The 23,639-nt window shown below is 36.7% G+C and overlaps 1 protein-coding gene across 3 annotated transcripts in view; it reads right to left on the bottom strand.

Moving 5' to 3' along the window:
- Positions 1-363: 363 nt before the first annotated feature.
- The window catches only part of LOC111584506 (disintegrin and metalloproteinase domain-containing protein 11-like), a 31,954-nt gene continuing 8,678 nt past the window's right edge, over positions 364-23,639 (bottom strand). The window contains exons 5-26 of one of the 3 annotated variants that reach the window (XM_023293662.3): positions 19,042-19,124; positions 18,835-18,898; positions 18,686-18,746; positions 17,226-17,401; positions 16,426-16,497; positions 16,069-16,235; positions 15,892-15,976; positions 14,745-14,835; positions 12,922-12,973; positions 12,399-12,498; positions 10,811-10,882; positions 10,586-10,678; positions 10,065-10,145; positions 9,923-9,973; positions 9,778-9,841; positions 8,672-8,777; positions 8,161-8,280; positions 7,907-8,075; positions 6,155-6,266; positions 4,049-4,139; positions 1,628-1,645; positions 577-729 (exon numbers count right to left, since the gene is read on the bottom strand). In XM_023293662.3, coding sequence (XP_023149430.2) covers positions 714-729; positions 1,628-1,645; positions 4,049-4,139; positions 6,155-6,266; positions 7,907-8,075; positions 8,161-8,280; positions 8,672-8,777; positions 9,778-9,841; positions 9,923-9,973; positions 10,065-10,145; positions 10,586-10,678; positions 10,811-10,882; positions 12,399-12,498; positions 12,922-12,973; positions 14,745-14,835; positions 15,892-15,976; positions 16,069-16,235; positions 16,426-16,497; positions 17,226-17,401; positions 18,686-18,746; positions 18,835-18,898; positions 19,042-19,124 — 1,944 coding nt within the window. In that variant the 3' untranslated portion in view covers positions 577-713. Of the gene's footprint in view, positions 730-1,627; positions 1,646-4,048; positions 4,140-4,434; positions 4,526-6,154; positions 6,267-7,906; positions 8,076-8,160; positions 8,281-8,671; positions 8,778-9,777; positions 9,842-9,922; positions 9,974-10,064; positions 10,146-10,585; positions 10,679-10,810; positions 10,883-12,398; positions 12,499-12,921; positions 12,974-14,744; positions 14,836-15,891; positions 15,977-16,068; positions 16,236-16,425; positions 16,498-17,225; positions 17,402-18,685; positions 18,747-18,834; positions 18,899-19,041; positions 19,125-23,639 lie in introns of all 3 variants that reach the window. The other 2 variants (XR_004845959.2, XM_055005182.1) reach the window with 2 other exon arrangements.

The raw sequence follows: 23,639 nt of genomic DNA on the forward strand, positions 1-23,639 counted from the left end.
GTTACAGGAAAGTTTTATGAAAAATTCATGTTTTAAATGTGTGAGAACGTTCTGTGTTCTTGAAATATCCACCCAAAGATTCTCACCTAAAACCTTTAACCTCAAAGGAACATTGTTGGAAATGATAAATATCTGTTGTTTTAACACCAGATTAGAACTTGTAGGTGACGTTCTACCACGTTTTGGGATCATTCCCTGCTAGCTGGGATGTTGCCAGATGTTCCTGTTGAGATGAATCTTGTCGACCTTTACTAAATGTTTTCACTGTGTTGAGTTCTCGTTCCTCCAGCGTTTATCAGTGTTCTCTAGTCAGTGTGCAGGCAGGCGTTGGAAAGACAAGTCTCACGTTAGATTGGTCCACCGTTGATATGTTCTTTATCAGACTGTCTCAGACGTAAACAGACACCGAAGCACATTCGTAGAACCACCTGACTGGAGGAAGAACCGCCCGCTACCTCCAGATCAGGACGCGATCCTCTGGTTCTGGCTGGTTTGGTTCTTAGAGGTTCTCCAACAACAAGACGAACGGAGCCGACGGGAGCAGTGGAGGAGGGAAACACATCAACGGAAGAGGGTTTGGAGGGACTGTGGGACTCGTAGTGGAAGACTTTTTTTTGTTTTTTGTTCCCCCCTTCTTCAATGTGGAAACGACACAGTGCGAGGAGGAAGACGGAAGTGGACGAGACACAAGGACAGAAAGACAGACAGAGATCTTATCCTCCACCAGATCTGGAAGAGAAACAAGAACAGAGAGGATATTAATGGAAGAAATACTGCCGTAGACGGTCACATACACCATAAAAATCCAGAAAAACATGGTAAATAATGGTGGCTGTAACATTGCAAACACTGTAACATTCAAAAACTGTCAAAATAAGAGCAAATATATGTCAGATAATGCTATTTATTGCTAAATAATAAGTAAAACTGTCATTTTATGGTCACATGTTATAAAAGAACAAGTTACTATTCAACATGCAAGTCAACATGTAATATATGTTATGCATATACATATTTTTCTTTAAAAAAAATGTCCAATATCTGTAAAGTATTATTTTTTAGCTGATCTAGTGTTTTTGTGTTATTTCACCAGAAATTCTTTGTAATTAAACAAAACATGCAAAATCTGTAAATTAACAGATTTTTTTTAGATGATTGACATTTTTCAACTTCACTATACATTTATTTTTCTTTCAAAAAATGTCAGATATCTGTAAATGATGTTTTTTTTTAGCTAATCTGACCTAATTCTTACAAAGATTTTTTAAAAATAAATAACAAATACCTATATTTTTCTTTATTCGTTTTACCAAACCAGCAGTTTATTCATGCATCAACTAACAAAAGTTTATTTCTTTTCAAGTTGTGCATGTTTTAAGTTTATTTGGGGGTCATATATATATATAAACACATACATATATATACATATATATATATATATATATATATATATATATATATATATATATATATATATATATATATATATATATATATATATATATATATATATATATATATATATATATATATAAAAAAAATAAAAATTAAATTCAAGAATAAAAAGCTTAAACATTCAAGTTGGGATGAGAGGATTCTGGATGCTTTGGGATATTTTGGGTTTTACCTTCCTCTTCGAATGTTCCTGCATCCAGTGAGCAGTCAGGAGAAAAACAACATATAAAGACATGTTGTGTTAATAATAACAGAAAAAAACTGTCTGAGAAGCATGGTATAAAACTGAACATCTTGCAGTAGAATTTGCAGAAAAAGCAACAGACAAACATTAACAGAATCGCTGCACGAGAAACACATTTTACAGGTTAGAATCAGGAGTTAAACTAGGATTTTTGAGAAAGAGGAGAAAGTGTGTAATGAAATCAAGGTCATAGACGGTAGAAATGAGGATTATTTCTAAAGTGAAAAGTATTTCCAGTGAAAACTACACATTGTTGTCAGTGAAGGTGGACTTTTTTGGAGCAGAGAAGTTCCTATATATATTTAAGCTAAATTACTTTCACTTTCACAATTAGAGTTTGGTGTGTCAAATTAAATCTAAACATCTAAATACCCAGATACAAATATTGTTATTTTTAAATAGTTTTATTCATTTACTTTCTGTATCTTTTGGTAATCTGAGAAAAAAAAACTAAATGAACTGCAATTACTATAGTATATTTTCAGTATAATGAATTGTATTTTCATTATTAAGTGACTATATTTTTTTAATTTATGATCAAAAAAAGTTAATATTTTCAGTAATACCACTACTACAAATATAGATGCATTTAAGTAGCAAAACTGACAATTCCCAATAAAACTTCACCCGATAAGCAAGAAAAAACATACAGATTCTCCAGGTAAAACTACACAAAGTTCAGTAATTTCACTGTGGAAACTGTGAATTTGTGTACCGCAGCTAAATTGTTTGTTTAATTTAGTTTAATAAGGCCCTGTACAGTCACAAAGACACACCAAAACATATGTTATTTGAATAAATTATGCACAATTTCTGGATTTTAAAGTAAAAGAATACGACATTCTGCATCCAGCACAAGATTTATCTAAAAGCAGATTTCTAGTTTTATACAATATTTTAAAACTGCACAATGTCTATGTGTAAAACTGAGTCAGATGGATCTCCAACCCAATTGATCCCCTTCTTATAATTAATTAAAAACATCAATATAATGCGATTTGCAGAAATAAAACACAATTTAGTGTCTAAGTCTTTTATATTGAGCTGGTTTTTGAGATTTGGCCACAATGATGTCAGATTTTAGGACAAAAACACAAATGAATCAATAATTTAGTCCATTTGTTGATTAATTATTCACTTTCAACACTCTAAAAAGTAAATGAAGGGACCTACTGCCACCATTTAATAAAATACACAACCGCAAGATTTAAAAAAAAAAAAAACAAAACAATTGCTGATTTAGATAAACTATTTGAGTTTCAAATATTAGTTTGTAGGGTTCAGTTGACATGATGAAGTTGCATCAACAATACAAGTTGTTGTAACTCAGGAAAAATTGATGCAAACTGTTGCATTAATTTTTCTTTGCTGAGCCCAAACGGTAGTCTTCAGAGTGTAAATCTTTCTAGTCAGATTTTAGTGGTGGTGACACATGCAGCAGGTCTGCAGAAGTCTTGCGCTTTGTTTGCTGTAGTTAGAACACCAGAAATGTTCAAGCCTACGATCTAACTATGAAGGAAAACGTTCTGCTAACAGCTCATGCAACATGCACAGACACTTACCGCTGGCCCTAAAAGGACCGACTCCATGCTACAAATCATTACATAAGCTTCTTATCAGCCACAATTATCTCTTATCTAATTATCTTTATTATCTGTTGCAGTCCTTTTAGGTCAGACCATAAGGAGTGAACAATAGCCAGCATGCAAAGGTGGAAAAGTGCGGAAGAAGCATTTCAGTGAGGTATAGGATTAGGATGCTGCATATGGAGTAAAACAAAAATAAAATAAATAAGTAAATAAAGGGTGCTCAAGTTAACCCACTTTAAAAAGAATCTGAACTCATAGATCAGGGAAAAACTGCAAGTAGGGGGAACTTCCAGATGTGGCACCAGTGAAGTATGTCAAGTCAGATATACAGTACCTACATGAAGTATTCACCCACTTAGAAGTTTTACCTTGGAATAGCTTTAACACTGAGTCTTGGTCAATTTAATTAGACTTTTTTGGCAAGAGTTTACGAAAAAAAGTTGTTTCAAACTCCCAAAGGTGGGTGAATATGTCTTCTGTAGTGTAAAGTGATTCCTGGCAGTAAAAAAAAAAATTTTAAAAAAAATCACATTCCTGCCCTGTTGTAGCTACAAAATCTGGATGGTACAGGATGGAGGTCGAAGATTTGAAAAAACAGAAGAGATTTAAAAGCCAAAAGCAGCATTAGTCGCTCGGAGTCCCTCCCCCGGGTCGGGCAGTGAGTCGCATCTATATCCAGAGGGGTGAAAGTGAAAGGGGGGCGGGGGTTTCCTTTAGGTAGAAGCAGACAGGTACACAAAGGCATGCCAGAAACTCTTACTTAAATCCCCATCCTGTTCCCCCTAGGACTATAGCTGCCAGGAGAATAGCACCTGCGATGGACCCTATTATGATATTGGTGCCACTGGGACCTGCGCAGAGGAAGGAGGGGGAAGGAGGAAGAGGAAGGGTGCGGAGGAGGAAGAGGAAGGGCAGAAAACAAAACAACACCACTAAAAAACACACGTCAGAGGACAGCATCGACACTACATCAAACCACGTCAACTCCATAGAGATAGATGGTAAGGATACCTGCAGACAGAAATAGAAGGATGGAGGGAAACCAGCACAGTTGGGTGGAGATGGGAGAACAGGCGGGTGAGGCAAAAAGGGGGGAGGTCAGGGGCAGACAACAGTTAAAAAACAAAGGAGAGAGTGTTTCATTACTTTGTTCCATTCCCCCTGTCCTGCTCTTTCAGCTGCTCAGGGTGGACTTTGGCTTTTTTAGGCCCTAAAACAGCAGCTGCTCATTGGCAGACTGCAAGAAAGTAAGGAAGACACTTGAAAACACCAACAATACCAACCACATACACTCACATCCTGCAGTCAGTCCGTCTCAAATCATCAAGCTTCTGTCACCATTTCATCTCTGATTAGCCTGAAACTTTCAGTGTGTAAATTATGGATATTTATAAAGATACGTGTGAAATTTTAGCTTGATACATCCAATACTTTCCGAGATACGGCATTTTTAAAAACTGCCTGTCGACCAACTTTTAGCAGATGTTTGAACAACATCCCAGGAACTATTAAAGATTAAAAACCTGAAATTTTCACTGTTATTCCTCCTATCGTTGATTCCGAACCTGCAACACTGAACAAGTAGATCAAAAATTCTCTGACTATGGTTCAGATAGTGTTTGTGCGGGACAAATGATCATTGTTTGGTCAAATACTTTCAGAGTTTTGCGTTTTGAACCTTGAGTGTGTGATTCAACAACAAAAACTCCGGAACTATTAAAAGAAAAAAACTGTATTTGAACGACAATATCTCAGGAACTACAAAAGATAAAACCCTTATATTTTCACTGTTATTTCTCATTCTGTCATTGATTTTGAATCTATTTTATTGCACTAACAGATCAAATAATCTATAAAAAACAAAACAAAAAAAACTGAAGCGGTCATGAAAAGTCCCAGCACAAATTAATAGAAGTCAGCTAGTGATATTTTCTGAACCACATGTAGCCGCATGTCAAAATAATACAAAATAAGCTGTATAGAATACTTTTTAATATGAAATATTCGGTCGTGAAAATGAAAAAATAAGTTACTTTTGCTTAAATTTCATACAGGATTGCCACTGAATCTAAGCTCTTGTCGCATGTATGTAATTTTTGCAGTACTTTTTCATATATGTGTAATACCCAGAAGTGCAACATCAGTTACTCAACTGTTTTTTTAAGTTCTTAATAAATAGGCTATTTATGAAAAAGTTTAGATACACTTGTACATAGCTTTTCTTCTAGATTCTTATGTTTTATATTTGAATATTTCCTACTATACTATAAAAATGTTGTCTGATTTTGTGAGTTCACTGACAGGATTGCTGCTTAATTACACTGTACAGATATCGCAAGATAGGCCGATTAGAACGGAGTTATAGTTGTCAGAATATGAATGAAAAGAAAGTTTTGTTTTGCTTTTAAATACAGAGACATTTTTCTTTTTCTGATCCAAATTTCAGGCTTTTATCTTTAATAGTTCCTTAAATATTGTCACTCAAACAGCCTAAAGTTTCAATGTGCAAAAAAAAAAGTGCTAAAAGTGGGTTCACACACAATTTATAAAATTTTATGATAATAATATCCATACTTTATGACAAAGAGCTTCAAGCATATTGGAGCTGGTCAGTCAGAAGTCCCAGATGATTTGAGATGGAATAACCCACATGTATAGAAACATACGCTCTAATAGATAAATGTGTCTCAACATTCAACCAAACACCAAAACTTAGCAGGATCATAAAACCGTCGGGTCCAGATACTGATTTCTCACAGTTGTCAGGTGAACCCTCCATAAAGAACTACAGTGATGATGGTGGGACTATGAGGGGGAGATGAGGCAGACAGGAGAGAGACTGAACAGGCTCAGAGCCTCTATGGACCTTTCTTCTCCGGACCCGTCGGCACCGTCGGCTCCGGGATCGGATCGAAGACGCTGCAGTCCTTCCCGGTGTAGTCCCTGTCGCAGATACACTTCACCTCATTACTGCAGGTCTGCAACAGAGAAACGACAACTAGGTACAACCCCTGCCACCAGAAAGAGACGAGGACAACAGAAGAAAAACCATGCATCCAATACGCTTCTTTTTGCAAGTTAAAACTAAACCTGTTTCACACTGACACAGTTTAACGTCCGAACTCCAGCAGGTTAAAAATGCATGTTATCATTTTTAAAAAATGGTCAAAATTATTCTGTTTCCCACAGTTAAAAACTGTAAAAACAGAGGAAATCACATTATATTTAACTATTTGAAGTGCCATTCAGTCAGGAAAATTAACCAAATCTAAGTTTAAATTCATAATAATTCACCAAACAAATTTTTTTCTACATACTTCATTTAAAAATTGCCAGAAACAAACCTTTTCCACCCACCACTTTCTGTAAAAAATGTGTGCAAAAATGTCCTTATTCTGACATAATGAATACGAAAATTAAATTGGACATAATTTTTTCCTCAGTTCAGAAAGATAGGATGTTTTAAAGGTAGGAAATTGTATTGAATCACAAACTGCAAAAACAGGAGAAAAAAATTTTGTATTTTCAACTTTTCAATGGTTCTTGCACTAACTGCTGTTCAGTCACAGTAATTAACCAAATCTAAGCTTACACGCATGATATTTCATCAGAATGACTTTATTCTTTGTATTTCACTTCACACTTCAAACATGTTCCACCCACTACTTTCTTTAAAAAAAAAAAAAATCTGTTCTCCTTGGTGCAACTGAGGAGCCATTAGATGCCTTCAAAAACAGCAAGAAAAAAGGGATTTTATAAAACTGAGAAGAGTCAACTCAGACATAATGAATATGATATTTAAATTGGACATAAGTTTTAGTCAGTTCAGAAAGGGAGATACTTCCAATCACAACTTTTGAAGACAGGAAATTGCAAATATTATTTTGATTTAATGGAATTGCTCTTAGGTTTAATACATATTTTGTGTAAGCCTGTTCTTTTGCTTTTAAAGCATTTAAATCAATTTCAATTTTTTTTTAAACATGCCATCGGCAACTGATAGCTTATCTAACTTCAGCCACTTTTGGTAGACTACTACAACATGTTTACATGGACACAGGCTATTGTTGGCATATTTTGGTAGATTCTTTAATCATTAGAGATGCTGTGATCTTTATCTAGAATCACACACACCCTAGTAGAAATCACATTTTATAAAGAATGAAATAATATCCAAACAGCTGTGTGTGTGCACCGTTGTAATATTTATGGACCATTATTGGTGCTGAAATGTGGACAAAGCCTCATATTTTGTTTCGTGTGCTAAGAAAACCTGTCTAACATATACAACTTTTTTTTTTTTTTTAAAACATAGAGGGGCTTTGAGCTTCTTATTTTTTAGTCATTAATTTCAGTGAAAAAGTGGGCATCTTGGGGCAAAAATGTGATAATTGTCAACTGTGAATAAGGAATCAATGAGTCTGGCAGACAGGACTAAGATATCCAGCCAAACTCTCTCTTTCCCCCTATACTTGCTCTGTTACTAGGGGATGGACAGGGTGGTGGTGGTGGTGGTTAAAACTTTCTTTTTAAATCCAGATTTAGCCTGGCATCAACCCAGATCTTGCCTTTTCATCTGAAAATCACCACATCAGTGTTTTCTGGAGGATTGCTTTACCCCGTGGTCAGAACAAATGCGTCCGAAGTTGGATCCTGGACACATGCTGAGGTTGAACGCCGCCACCGGGAGGCAGCGTCTCTCCAAACACATCATGTTGGGACCACAAGGAGTCCCGTCCTCCACGTAGCCCAGGTCTGATCCGTCCTCCAGCAGAGCGTGGCCTCCTCTGGAAGAACAGGAGGGTTAGAATCACAGCTGTGATGGATGCAGCTTTACGGTCTGCTGAATGCAGATGACGTTTTCTGGTTTACCTGCAGTCCAGGTACTTGTTCTGGTGGTAGAGGGTGAAGCTCGTCACTTCGCCCTGCAGGTCTCCAAACTTCGGCTTCGTCGTCACGTTGGCACAGAACAGGAATCCACACAGAACATCCCTGAAACAAGAGAAAAGAGGGGAAACAATGCACTAAAAACTTGGATTGGACTCACACGCACAGTTTTTGGGGTTTTTAGGTTGAACGCATCATGGAAACCCTTTTTGGGTGATCTAGTTGATGCAGCAGATGCTCTTTTATGTAATTTTTGTTAGAAAAACAGCCAGATGTTCTCGACTGACAAATACATTAGAGAAAGCAAGATCCACCAGCAAGAAACAGTACAGCTATTTTAAGTTTTTTAATAGTTCGTGGAAGATAATGACGTTTGATTGACCAGGATTTATTGAAAATCAGAAAAATAAAGCCAGTGTTATCCTCAGACTCACACTTAAGCGGCGCAATAATAATAAAAATAAAGTGAACACACTATGATAATGATATAACTCACGGCTTGTTGCACTGCAGCCATCCTTGACCTTCAGGACCTGGACCACAGTTTCCTTTTTCTGTTCCCTCAGCGTTCAGCTTCTCATAGCAAAACCTATCTGCTGAATCTGGTGCAACAAATAAAACACTGTTCTTAGACTACAGCAAGGAAGAATCTGACTAAACCAGGCAGGAGTACATACAATGTAGAACAGAAGTGATGAAACACCTGTGCAATGTCACTGAAATGTCAAATGATTCAACATGGCATCACTTCTGAATAACTGCAGTACTTTTTTAGTTGAATAGTTGAGTATTTTCTCTTTAAAACAATCTAAAACAAATACTTTAGAAAGATGATATTAAAAATTCAGGCCCCAAAGTAGAAACTTTGATTTCCAATCAGTCTAACCGCATGAACATGGTTCTAAAATGAGCTGTAAACACCAGAACTATGTAGTGAACGCATAGTCCTGACAGTGAAGCACTCCATGGCTCCACATGGAAAAGAATGGCCAGAAGAGTTTTAAAAATCTGATTGTGAGACTTCACAAAGATGGAAAAGGATACAGGAAGACAAACTAAAATTAGTGGAAGCAGTTGTAGCAGTAATCAGAGGTATAGAAGGAGCCATAGTGGCACTAATCAGAGCTGCAGTGTTCGTACACTTAAAATGACACCACAGACTATTTGCTGTAGACTATTTACATAATATAACTTTGAAAAACATATAGCTAACTGCTTTAGACAATCTTTTTTTCACCGTTCAGACAGTGAGAAATTTTGCAAAGTGTTATCACTATGGACGGAATCCAAGAAAAGAAAAACCCACCCTTGCTTACTCATCAGAACTTAATTGCACAATGAAACTTGGCTAAAGAAGATTAAAAGAAGCCTGATGAATATTGGGAGTAGATTAGACCAAGATTCAAGTTCAGCTCAGATGGAGTCCAGCATGTTTGGTGTGAACCTGAGCAGGACTACTACAGTGAATGCATAGTCCTGCCAGTGAAGCACGGAGGTGGAATCATTTGACATTTAAATCATATTACTCAGACGTGAACTCACTTCTGCTGTAAAAACATGTAAATGTTGGTGAAAGAATGCCGTGCTGTGTTTTCTACATACTGTATCCCCAGAGTCCTCTGCACTGCCCATCACGAGTCCTGCATCGACCACCGTAACATCGACCCTGAGGAGACAAAACAGCACAAATCAAGTACGCTGCACAGTAAGCTGCAAATTGGAAAATGTAGCACAAACCAGCCTTTACCTGGCTGCTGTCACACATGTAGCCATCCAGCTTGTGGACATTATGAGGGCACTGCATAGGGGGCAAAGCGCACAATGCAATGAATGCTCGGTTTAATGCGATCTTACAGCTTTTTGCTAGCTTTACACAGAGAAAGTGATACCTGGCTGGAGTCTCCGGTGCAGGTTTCTGGGATATCACAGTCATTCACGGCATCTCGACACACCACACCTCTCAGCTCGTACTAAAACACAGAACATACAAATATTCTGATGCACCACAAAGGGCTGAAACTATAGCAATAAAAAAAATTTCTGCACATCATTCAGCATCTCTTAAAATAAAAGCACTTCTGATGACATATTGAAGAGACAAAGTAACACATCATGAATCTGTTAAAAAGACAAAACCTGAGATGAAAGTTTATGATGTTCAAATCATCCGACAGATCTCTAGAAGTTATTTTTTACTTCTGCCAGCTCGATGAGCGAAACATGAGAAGCCCGATGCCAAATACGTCGTTTGATTCCAAAACTGCTCTTGACACATGCAGAAATAATTACTGAGGATATTATTTCCTGCTGCTTCCTTTACTAATTTGGTTGCTTTCTTTGTCACACAGGAAGAGGATTTGATGCTGGTCTAGTTTACTGTTTGGACTCCTTGGAATCCAGGTGAGCCCACCTTGCAGCCACTGCAGCAGAGTCCATTACTGCACATGGCATCATGGGTCAGCGTGCACTTTTTACAGCAGTTCCCTCCACTACGTGCACACTCCTGCAGACATGAAAACAATATTTATCCCAGATTTATATAAAAACGACACCATCTGCAGCTCCCATACATCATGTGTAGGTGCAGCAGGTCAAAGATCTGGATTTCATACATGACGTCCAGCTGGATACTCACCACCTGGGATCCACAATCGCACTCTTCTCCTGCTTCCACGAAGCCATTCCCACATTCAGGAGGGTCCAACAGCTGAAAGAGGCAGACAGGCAAATACATGAGCACATATATCACAGATGGACAGCGGGTGAAATCACATAGGAGAGTGTTGGCTGGAAGTAAAGTGTGGAGAAGAAGAGCGTTAATCACAAGAAGTAGTGTGCTAATCATCAAGCCGGGACTAGATTCTCTTGTGGATGTGCACACACAGTTTTGGATGCTACCAATTTGTAGTTGTTCTAAATTACACTAGTTTTGAATCTGCTGGGAGGATGCATACATGTGCTGCAGGGACATGGTTTTAACCCTCCTGTTGTCCTCATTTACGGGCAACAAAAAATATTGCTTCCTTGTTGGAAAAAATCCAAAAATTCAGCAAAAAAATTCCCAAAATTTCTGAAAATTTGCAAAACCTTCAGGAAGAAAATTCCAATAATTCCTTAAAAGTTTCCCTTAAAAGTTTGATTTAAAAAAAAAAAAAAAAAAATCCCCCAAATTTGGCAAGAAAATTCTTGTAAATATTTTCCAAAAAATGAGTCAAAATCTTTCAAAAAATCCTAAAAATATCTAAAATGATTACAAATGTATCAGTAAAACTTCTAATATTTTCTTTAAGAACATTCACATAAAAATCAACCAAAATCCAGCGAAATTCACTGGATTTTGATTGATTTTTATGTGAACGTTCTTAAGAAACATTTTTAACATTTCTTTTTTCCACCAAAAAATGTTCAAAGATTTCCCAAAAAGAAGAAGAAGTTATTTTTTCCCCACATTTTCAAACTTTAAAACGACACGAGGGTTCAAATGAGCTGTGGGACACCAGAACTATGTAGTGAATGCATAGTCCTGACAGTGAAGTACTCCATGGCTCCACATGGAAAAGAATTGCCGGAACACTTTTAAAAATCTGATTGTGAGATTTCACAAGATGGATAATATTCCAAGAGGATCAACCCACATTCAAGAAGGTCCAACAGTTGACACAGGCACTGAGGCAAATACATGAGCACATATATCACAGATGGACAGCGGGTGAAATCACATAGGAGAATGTTGGCTGGAAGTAAAGTGTGGAGAAGAGGGTGAATCACAAGAAGAAGAAGTGTACTAATTGTAAAGCAGGGATTAGATTCTCATGTGGATGTGCACACAGACAGTTTTGGACACAACAGATGGGTAGTTGTTCTAAATTATACCACTTCTAGTCTGCTGGGACGATGCGTACATGTGCAGTAGACTGGCTTTCATGTATTCCATGCATAAACGCTACTGCCCTTGTAGCATAGTGATAATTTGGGACCCTAGTAGACATTTGCATATTTGCAGACATAGAAAGTATGACACTATTCTAAGAAGAGCCTTAAGGATATATAATGGTCAGCTGATTTCATTAGCCAATATTGGCCTGCTACTTCTTTTTTTGACCATTTTGGCTTTATTTGATAGGTCAGAGACAGACAGGAAAGTGGGGAGGACATGCAGTAAAGTGATTACTTTGAGAATACTGGTGCTCAGAGTCAGGTCCACATCCCCACCTGACCCTCACCTTGTTGGGCTTGTTGAAGAGGCAGCTCCCTCCTCCCTGCAGCAGGAACTGGATGTACTCGTCCACGCTGCAGCGAGAGAACTTCCTGGGCAGATAGAACCTGCAAACACAGAGATCGAGACGTTACGGGATGAATAAAGTAGAATAAAAACAGCAGCGTGCTTCCTGCCAGTAAGCATTGCCAGATCCGCTGTGGGTGTCGCTGCCATCACTCTGCAATCTGACAGAAATGTTACCATCTGTAGTAAGACATTACTCAAGCAAATAATTAGGATCTGCATTGTTCCATCTGGCAAAGGAGAGTCGTATCCAAGCCGCTCATGTAGTAAATACGTTTAATTCACCGGTTTTAATTCTTAAACGGTGGCCCCTTGTCTGTGATGCTGCACCAAATTTGGTGAAAGCATCAAATAAAAAAGCAGTTTGGCTCATTGAATGAAAGTCAAAGTGTTCCAGGTGTTTTATTGTTTAACTGAGAGGTAAATTACAGGATTAATTAAGGGAATTAATTATAGATCTTTACCCAGTGTCCTCCATGATGCAGCCGACCCAGGCATCTGGACACCTGCAGTCTCCTGTGAAGCAGGAATGAGGGAAAAGATGACAAACGCTGGAAAAAATCAACAGCTTTTAAGCAGGATTTACAAAAACAAAACAAAAAAGTTCGTGTTATTTTCCAGATTTTCTCTGTTTTAGTAAATTGCTGATAATTAGCAAAGTCACAGAAAAAAATGTTTAAATTTACACATTAGTTGTTAAAAAAAAAGGCAAAAACTGTAATGTCCACATCAAAAATTTGCATTTTTACAAATAAGCATTTGTTCTTTTCCAATGTTTGACAATAAAATCACACTTTAAAAAAAATGCATTTAATTCTGACCAAAAAAATGTAACATATATTTGCCAGTATTTGAAAGAAAAAAATTATACTGAAGATCCCCAAATCTCCTTTTGGTTAAAAAAATAAAAATAAAAAAATCAAACATCTAACATCTAGTAAAATCACAGAAAAAATGCATTGACACGCTGACTGTATGAAAAAACTGATTTGGTGTAATGAAAGCAGTGAATAATATTTTTGTTTTACAGATATTTGCCATTATTTGAAATAAAAACGATGTAGAAAATTGATAAAGGATAAATAACCCTTTAAAACTGTTATTTTACAGATTCTTCTTGTTTTGTTAAATTGCAGATAATATCTAGTGTAATCTATAGTGTAATCTAGAAAATAAAAAAATATGTTAATTTTTATGTTGATCATTAAACAAAATACGGTAGAAAGTGTAAATACAGTCCACATCAAAAATCCATATTTTATATTACTTGAAAAAATATATATATTAAAGAAGAAAACGGCCAAAAAAATTCCCAGAATAAATACGTTATTTTATAGATATTTGCAGTTACTTGATGAAAAATGTATTTTAAGGATTGAAAAATGGTTAATAATTTAGGTTAATATAGGTTTTACCTGTTTTCTTAAATTGTGTTAAAAAGCGGAACACGAAAATGATATTGCTTTGTTTTTATTTGATTCATCTAAAAATATAATTTTATGGATATTTGTAATTTTTGGAAGAAAAAATATGTATATTAAAGACTGAAAAATGGTCAATAACCTATCAAACGTATCAGTTACTTTGAAGAATTTCCCAGTTTTGTTCAGTTACAGATAATATCTAATCAAATGACAGATAAAAGTAATAATTTGCATGTTAATCGTAAAAAAGACCAAAATTGTATATAGTGCCAAAATGTTTTTTTTAAATCTATATTTCTACAAACAGTAATTTGTTTTACAATTTTTGACTATAAAATTAGACTGTTTTACTGCATTTAAACCAACTGAAAATATAATTATTTTACAGATATTTGCTAGAGCTCTCACTGGTTTTACAGTTTCACTGCATTCTACTTTTATGTTTAATTTTGTTTTTCCTGCCAAATTTATCACCATATTTTGCAGAATATATTTTTTACAGTGTACATAAACCCCGAGATAAAATAATGTAGCGATCAGTATTTATAATCTCAGCTGTGACACATGAGGAATGTTATTAATACCACTGAAAGAAGCCTTTCTGTTGGACTGATTCCTAAGTTTAGGTTCTGCTCTGATCTCGTGTCCTGACAGTGAATAATGGAGCTGAAAGTTCTTCAGCTTTAATCACTGAACTCATTGCTCTCTGGCAGCAGGATGCAGGTGACTGATCACCTAATGGACCGGTCTAATTACAGAAGAGAGCTGCTGGACCCAGAAACCAACATCCAGACATCTCCGCACACTTCCAGCATCCTAATTTATTCGATCTCTGCGTTATATAAAGCCTTCCGTCATCTCACCTGCAGAAGCTCGAGCGTTGTTCCACCTCATCCCGATGTTCTGGCCCAGACTCTGGCACAAAGTGATGGCCATCGCACCGACGCTCCCGTACTGAAACAAGCATTTCAAATCAGATAGGGAGAGCTCAAATATTACAGGTAACTTAGTTTGCACCAACCAGGATGAATAGGGTTGGGGTTAAAAATGATGTAGTTTGAGTATTTTGCATCTACAGCTTGAATATACTGGTTCCAAAGGGGCTAAATGAGGATTAATCCCCTCAGAATAAGTCGATTTTTCTAATATAGTCTTATTTTAAAACTTGCAAATGTAGTTTCTGGCTATAAAATGGAGAAACAGCATCAGTGTTCACATGTTTTATAGAACACTTTGAATAAATCTCATCAATCAAACCAGTTTACAACAGGAATTATGATGAAATTTTAAACTAGACGTGTTGAATAAAGGTGATTTTGATGAAATTTGAGAATTTTAAGCTTACTTTTTGGTTAATTTTCCTGATTAATGAGAATGTCACAGATGATTAGTCCGAAAATTGCCAAAAAGATGAAACTCTGTAGATTTTTTTGTTTTTCAAAGTTTCTGGCTCTGACAAAAAGCGTAATTTTCAAGATTTTTTAAAGACAACATGCCCTTCGATTAGTGCTTCCATGTTTTATAGAACATCTTGAATAAGTTTCAGTTTGCAGCAGGAACTCTGATGCTTTGTGTAAACACTGCCTGCAGTTCAGCCAAAAAAGTCCTTGAATTTATATCATGAGACTCTTGGATGCAGCTGACTCACATTTGGTTTATTGGCTGCACCAAGAGGAGCAGAATATTTTGATTTTTACAGAATTTAATTAGAGCAAACTGTTAATTTATAAAAAAAAAAATTTAAACAAGACATACAGAAAGAAGGTGATTTTGATGAAATATCATGGTTTTAAACTCAGGTTTGGTTAATTTTTCTGATTAAACAGCATGTCACAGATGATTAGTCCAAGAACTGGCAAAAGGATAAAACTGTTGATTTCTTTCTGTTTTCACAGTTTCTCGCTCTGATAAAAAGTGTCATTTTGATGATTTTTTTAAAGACAACATGCCATTCGGTCTTGGCGGTGGTTTTTCAGAGGGTTAAATGGAATGTAACAGGTGTTTGCTCACCTCATTAATTCCTCCTCCTCTTGTTGGAGAACAAACTCCTCCGGTATACGCCGTCCCGCTGCGGCTGCTGTGAAACGTTCGCCCTCTATAAGTGCACGAAAAGGCAAAATTTAAAATAAAATAAAAACTCTCAACACGAATCCAAACATCTTGTTTTTGTTTGTTTGTTTTTCTCACGAGAAAAGATGGACGACATCGCTCTGCTCCCGGATGTTGTCCTTCCTGTACTTCATGAAGTTCTGCAGCGTGATCAGCGGGTCCTCCACCACCGGCATCATATTTTTAGAGTTCCACGTCTCCATGGCAACCAGCACGATCCTGGTGTTCAGCTGTTCCTGGTAGATCTGGGAAAAACCGCAAAATGCCCGTCAGTGCAGCTGAGGAATATCTGGGATAAGCCACCTCCAGGAACACAGCAACAACAACAACAACAACAACAACAACAACACAACCCTGGACAGGTGGTGTTGTGTGAATGCAGAGTTTAGCAGCAGAAGAAGGAGGATTAAATCCCACAGATTTGTATTTACTCACCGTGTCTGCAGTGTTGACCACAGCTTTGGCAAAGTTCTTGGTTTGGCTGCTTGAGCTGCGCAGCTGCACAAACTGCAGAGACAAAGATGCACAGATGGATTCAGAGATGCATCACATTTACACACATAAAACGTGTTTATATTTATATTTGCACTGATGCTCTCTGATATACGTTGAAAGGAATTTATCTCCATGGATACCACTGATATCGCTGTTCTACTGGAGAGAGCTTCAGTTAATGACAGTAACCTGAGAGCTGTTTTCTGTAAATGTTTATCTGTGATTGATCCAAAAATAAATGACAAATAGCTCCTTTTGCTCTGTAAAAAAATTCTCTATTTTTAATGGTTTGTACCTGCATTTTTTTTTTTTTGTATTTACTGTTATTTTACAGATTTTTCTTGTTTTGTGCTATATTGGAAAAAATAATAATAATACATTTGGCATAAAATATCTGTATTTTTGCATAAAATAATTTGTCCTTTATAAATGTATGATTGTGAAAATAAACTATTTGTTAATGTATTTAAATCAGCAAAAAATATTATATACAGACAGATATTTGTCATTATTTGACAGAAAAAAAACATGCAGATTACGAGTTGAAAAATGTCCTTACAGACTGTAAAGTCTGTAAAAAAACAACAACATTTATTTAAACTTAAAAAATAATAATAACAACAACACAACCCTGGACAGGTGGTGTTGTGTGAATGCAGAGTTTAGCAGCAGTAGTGGAAATGCAGGTAAAAGAGGAGGTAGGATGCAAAAATAACCCTCCAATCAGCCCTTTAACTCACCATGTCGTTGTCGTTGACGACCATCAGCTCGATATATTTGGTCTCGGTCTGGACGGGGGGTTTTCTAGGAGATCTCTTGGATCTCCTCAGCCCTCCAGATGTCTGCTGCTCCTTCATTTGGTCCGACTGGTCATCATCATCTCCTCCGTTGTCCCAAGCACTGTCCTCAGTACAGTCTGCAGTGACAGAAATATCGCAGATTAACCTTCTTAAGTCCTGCACCTCCACGGAAACAGAACGACCATGAAGAAGGACTCAGAAATGTCTTCTGTGCGGTTTCAATGATGGAAATTATTTAAAAAATAAGCAAAAGTTGAATTAAAAGTCCCTGAATTTTTGTCAAGTGACTGTCCGTTGCAGCTGAGTCACTCATGGCTTCATGGTTTTGCTGAGAAATGCAGAATATTTTGCTTTTTTACACAATCTGGTTGCTGAAAGTGCATTATTTTTTGGTCAAATATTAAGATGAAACACGTAGAATAATGTTTGTGATTTTGAGGTAATATCACAGTAATAAGCTCAGATTGTTCCTGATGGGACAACACATCACACATGATTAATTCAAACATGTTTCTAGTATTACATTCATTTTTTAATTTGTTTTACAGAATATCATCACTAGAAATGCTTAACTATTATTGTAGCTTTAAATGACACACGTAGTGTAATTGTTGAAGCAATGTCACACCTACAAGCTTAAATTTGGTTAATTTTCATGGTGGAACAACTTGTCACAGATGAATAATTCAAGCACCGTTGGAAAGCTGAAAATACCACAGTTTTTTCTGTTTTTACAATTTCTGGCTTTGATAAATTATGTGATTTTAGAGATTTTTTGAAACAAAACATGCCTTTCAAAACCAATAGTGTGTTTTGAGGTCCAGATGGTTTTGTAAGACACTTAAGTTTCATCAAAACAAAATTTAAGTCTTGAAATGTTTCACTTTAATCATCAGCATATCCAACTTAAAATACAATAATCATTATGTTATATTCATTGATTAATATTTTACATTTTCATCTCAAAACCTTTTAAAAAGTGTTGATGGTGCGTACCCTGTGTTGAAAATTAGAACTTTTAAAATCTGCAAAACTTGCTTTATCAAAGGTGTTTGATTGTAATAATTCAGGGAAAAAATCCGTAAAATAAAATCATTTCACTGCAGAATTTTTAGGTCTGTCTGAATTCTCCTTTCTTAGTGGTGTAGAGTTTCTTTCTTTTTTTTGCATTTTGTTGACAATAAGCATTTCAGTTTTGGGGTATATTCGAGGAAAAACAAGCAGCTTCTGTGGGAAATAAGTTAACGTTTATTTAAAGTTTCTGCAAAAATGCACAGCAGATGTGGCCTTTTTTAAATCTAAATGAAGATGTTTATATTTTAATGTAATGTATAGAAATAAAAGGCTTAGATTCAGGGGTTTACTGATGTGTCAGAATGTAAAATGTACATTTTCTATACCTGGGCAGTCGGGGGAAAGTCTGATATCAGGCATCCTGCGGATTAAGTGAGCACCATCATCCTGAAGCAGAAAGAAAACAACAAAATCATCACGCAGACTCCATTAATAAATCTGTTTTATTAGAATTATTATTTAGTAAAATGTTTACCTGATTGCTCGCGTTGTGAACCGGCTCGATCCCGTAAGAGAAGAAGCCGTCGGAGAACATGCCACTGAAGAAAAACAACAAGACAAAGAGATGCAAGAGGCAGAAATTAAAAAAATAGAGCTACATTTACAGCTTTAGGGTCAGTTGTGTATTTAAAAACTGCACAGGTATGAAGTATTTGATGTAATATCTGCAAGTTTCATGTACCAGAGGCCGTGGCAGGTGGAGACGGCAGCCCAGGACCGTTTGAAGCCTCTCAGCCGGCCCTGGTAGTAGCAGTGTTCTCCTCCCTGTGGACACAAAGCTTCGTCAAACCACCACCGACTCATTAGACATCGTTTCAGGTCAACGCCGAGGAAAAACCTCCTCCTTTTCCCCGCCGTCGTGTTCGCGGCTCAGTTTGTGACCTACTTGTTCGGCTGCACTTCACTCTGCTGCAGGTTCAACGTCCTCGTTAATAAATCAGAGCTCATTTTGTCCACATGGTTACATCTGAGGATCTAACATGGAAGGAGAAGAGCTGCATACTGTAAAAAAAAAAACTAGTTTTACATGAAAGATTTGTAGTCGTCTGCAAAGTCTCTAAATTAACATTTAAGTCAAATGTAACTCTCGTCTTTTGTTTGCAGAAAGTTTATCATTTACACAGTATTTTTTCAGCAAATTTATGTAAAATTACAATAATTCTCTGTACGTAAATATGCAGCTCTTCACGTAAAGGTTTATGTCCCTAATATCAATTTTATGTTTTTTTTATGTAATTATAGCAGCAGTACTTGTAGCAGTACTAGTAAGCAGAACGTATTAGTTTTATCTTTATGCATACTATCATATTTAAAAAAAAAAAAAAGGTAAAAAATTTAAAAAATCATTTAAAAATCAACAATAAAACAGTTTCAGTTCAGAGCTTTTAGATGTGTTGGTTTATTAAAATCATAATAATTCAGGAAAAATCTGGAAAATACTGCAGAACATTTAGATTTTTTTTTTTGTTTTATTGAAGGTGGTTGATTGCAAATAAATAAATAAATAAATAAATAAATAAAAAGAATCCAAATCTGTAAAAGAATAAAAAATAATAAGTGTTTGGCTGCAGAACCTTTAGGTCTGTCAGTTTATTGAATGTTTATGGTCATAAAAATATGCAAATCTATAAAATAAAACAGTTTTACAGCAGAACTTTTAGGATCACTTCATTGTTGTTTGACTGTAATAATACACACAGAAAAAAAATCAGTGAAATAAAACGGCTCGAGTGCAGAACTTTTTGGTCCATCTGTTCATTAATGGTGTTCGATTGCAAAAAACAACCCCAAAAAAGTAAAATAAACGTGTCATGAAAATGAATTAAATTGTAAGATTTTATTTTATTTTTACAGTTTTCATTTGGAAGCTCTTGCTGCCAGTCATTGTTTTTTTTAGGATTGCCCTTTTTTACAGTCTTTGTTAGGAAGACAAAGGAGAATAAAAGGGGATCTGCTTATTTTGTCCTTTTACCAGCTTTGACCAACACTATCACTGCTTTACAAGGTTACAGCGGGGAAGAAGAACCACAGTAGAGATGAGATAAGTGAGAAAACACTGCTTCAACTGAATCAAACTGAGCTCAGCGGGAAGCTTCAGACTCACAAGAACAAACCGGTGAGTTCTGAGCTTTGAGTAGGAATAAAAGAGGACAGATTTCGGTGCTGCCCTGAACGCATCGTGGCTGAAACGTCCAGCAGCATCGCATGGGGTTTCTGTCCAGCTGAGAGGCAATCTGTTCAGAATACAGGTCGCCTCCATCAGCTTATGTCAGTTACCGTCAGCCTCCATCGGCCTCCACCAGTCTCCATCAGCCTCTACTAGCCTCCATCGGCCTAAGTCAGCCTCCATCAGTCTCCAATGGCCTCTGTTAGCCTCCATCAGCCTCTAACAGCCTCCACAAGTCTTCATCAGCCTCCAACGGCCTCTGTTAGCCTCCGTCTTCCTCCAACAGCCTCCACTGGCGTTCATCAGCCTCCTTCGGCCTAAGTCAGTCACCACCAGCCTCCACCAGCCTCTGCTAGCCTCCATCGGCCTCTATCGGCCTCCATCGGCCTCAGTCAGCCACTATCTGCCTTCATCTACCTTTAACAGTCTTCAACAGCCTCCTACAGCCTCCATCAGTGTCCACCAACTTTCATTTGCCTCCATCAGCCTCCATCGGCCTAAGTCAGCCACTATCTGCCTTCATCAGCCTCCAACAGCCTCCAACAGTCTCCAACAGTCTCCATCAGCCTAAGTCAGCCCCTATCTGCCTTCATCTACCTTCAACAGCCTCCAACAGTCTCCACCGACTTTCATTTGCCTCCATCAGTCTCCATCGGCCTAAATCAGCGACCATCAGCCTCCATCAGCCTCATCCAGCCTCATCCAGCCTCCATCGTCCTCCATTGTCCTCCATCGGCCTCCTTCAGCCTCTATCAGCCTCCATCGGCTCTGAAAACAAACCCACAACCACTAAAACTCCCTGAATTTCCCCCTCAGTGCTGCGGCTCATCTTCCTTTTCCATTAGCTGGTATTTTCCTCCTTCCCCTGCTCTTCCCTCCCTCCTCTTTTCATTCCTGTCGCTGCCAGGAACTTAATGACACTGCTGAGCAAACCGGTTGCCGTGGAGACAGGCCTGCGATTGGCCAGGAAGGCTGGAGGAGAGTTTGGAGGGATGGTGGGTGTGGAGCTGCCGGGTGGGCGGCTGCCGTTTCCACACAAGGAAGCACCAGTCGTCCCTCCCAGCCAGCAGAACGCAGCGACGTTCCTCTGCTCCGTCCCGACCGACTGACATTAAGAAGGGTTTTCACGCTCTCCTGATGATGCATCTCCGTGCTTCTGTACCGCTGGCGATCATTTCTGCTTTTCTTGGCCATCTGAAAGGCCACCATTGACCGCTGACGGGCAGGAAGGTGCAGCCCAACATGACAGCACAGGATGCACTTTCCAGAAATAGATAAAACAGGAAGATGACTCCGGACCGACCAAATGTCACTAAAGCATCGCTACGGCATTTAATAGTTTGCCTTAAACGATCAAAACAAGTAAAAAAGTGCATGTTTTGTTTCTAAATCGAACAGATATGTGTTAAACGCTCAGGTTTCTGTCACATTTTTACTCGTGGTTTATTTTTCACTGCAATCTAAAGTCCTGCACCTCTATGGAAACAGAACAATCATGAAGGACGGTGCACGGTATGACAGTAAAAATGCTATAAATTATTTAATAAAAATAACTAAAAATAGAAAAAAATATGTATGACCTAATACTGGAAAATAGTGGCTCTCCATGCTATAGATATTTTACATTTTAAATATTTAATTATTTGAATAAAACATTTTATTTTTGTAAAAGAGCCGAGTTACAACAAAAAAATTGCATTTTCAGTTTTCAGTTCTTCAAGGTTTATTCAGTTCATGGAAGGAGTTTGGTCATAATAAATCTGAGGGAAAAAAGCAAAATAACAGTATTATTTTTAGGTCTGTTGGCATCTTTGTGGAGTTTGGCTGCAAAAAAATTTATTGAAATCAACAATACAATTATTTCAGTGCAGAACTTCTAGATTTGTTTATTTAAATCATAATAATTCAGGAAAAATCTGAAAAATACAAACAGTTCACTGCAGAACTTTTTGATAATGTTTTGTTGTTATTTTAATGAAGGCATCTGATTGCACTAAATAAACAAATAAATGATAAAAATAGAAATAATAATACATTTTTTAAAAAATCCAAATCTGTAAAATAAAACTGTCATTGCAAAACTATTAAAATGCCTTAAATTATATATATTTTTAAAAATTAAAAAATAGAAAAAATATAACTATACATTTAGCACTTTCAGATTGTTTTATAATGTAAAGTGTCTTACAAATAAAATCTATTATTATTAATATTAATACCACTGGAAATTTTTGTCTCCACATGCTACAGATATTTTTCATTTTTTATTAGTTTCCATAATTATGTTGTCTCTGCTCTGCAGAAGCACTGCCTGCACTTCAATTGAATAGTAACTGAATTTTTGTCACATGACTTTTGGTCACAGTGAGTCATGATTTTCTAGTTGGGCCAAAGAGAGCAGAATTTTTTTGTTTTTTACAGCAATCTGTATATTTTTGACAAAAAAATTTAATGAGACTTATAATAATATGATAAAGTGATTTTGATGAAAAATCCAAGTTTTTTTTTCCAACATAGGTTTGGTTAATTTTCCCAGCAAAACCTCACAGAGGAAACTGATTTTATTTCATGATTTATTTTACAATGATAACAATAATAAAACACAGAATCAACATGTGTTTTCCATGTTCCCTCAGCTGTTAGCAATACTGAAAAAAATGATGGCTCTACATATATAGATATTAACATTTTTAATTTTCCATCTCTGTACTGTGTAAACACAGCCTGCAGTTCAGCCAAACAATCTTGAATTTTTTGACACCACATGACTCTTTGTCACAGCTGAGTCACGAATGGCTTCACATATTTACCAAAAAGTGGATAATTTTAATATTTTTTATAGAATCTGGTTACTAGAAATTTTTTTTTTTATTCGATTTTTAAATAAAGACATGTAGGATCATTTTTGTGATATTTGAGGAAATGTTACATTGGTCACAGATGAGTAGCTCAAAGATCATTGGAAAGGTGATAATCTAGCATTTTTTAAAATGTTTTTGCAGTTTCTGGCTCTGATAAATAGTGCAATTTGTAATTTAAAAAAAATAAAAAATAACCATATCTTTCAAACCTGTCAATGGGTTTTGGAGTTCAGAGGGTTGAAGTAGGGCAAT

The sequence above is a fragment of the Amphiprion ocellaris genome, chromosome 19, assembly GCF_022539595.1.
Source record: "Amphiprion ocellaris isolate individual 3 ecotype Okinawa chromosome 19, ASM2253959v1, whole genome shotgun sequence".
NCBI lineage: Eukaryota > Metazoa > Chordata > Actinopteri > Pomacentridae > Amphiprion > Amphiprion ocellaris.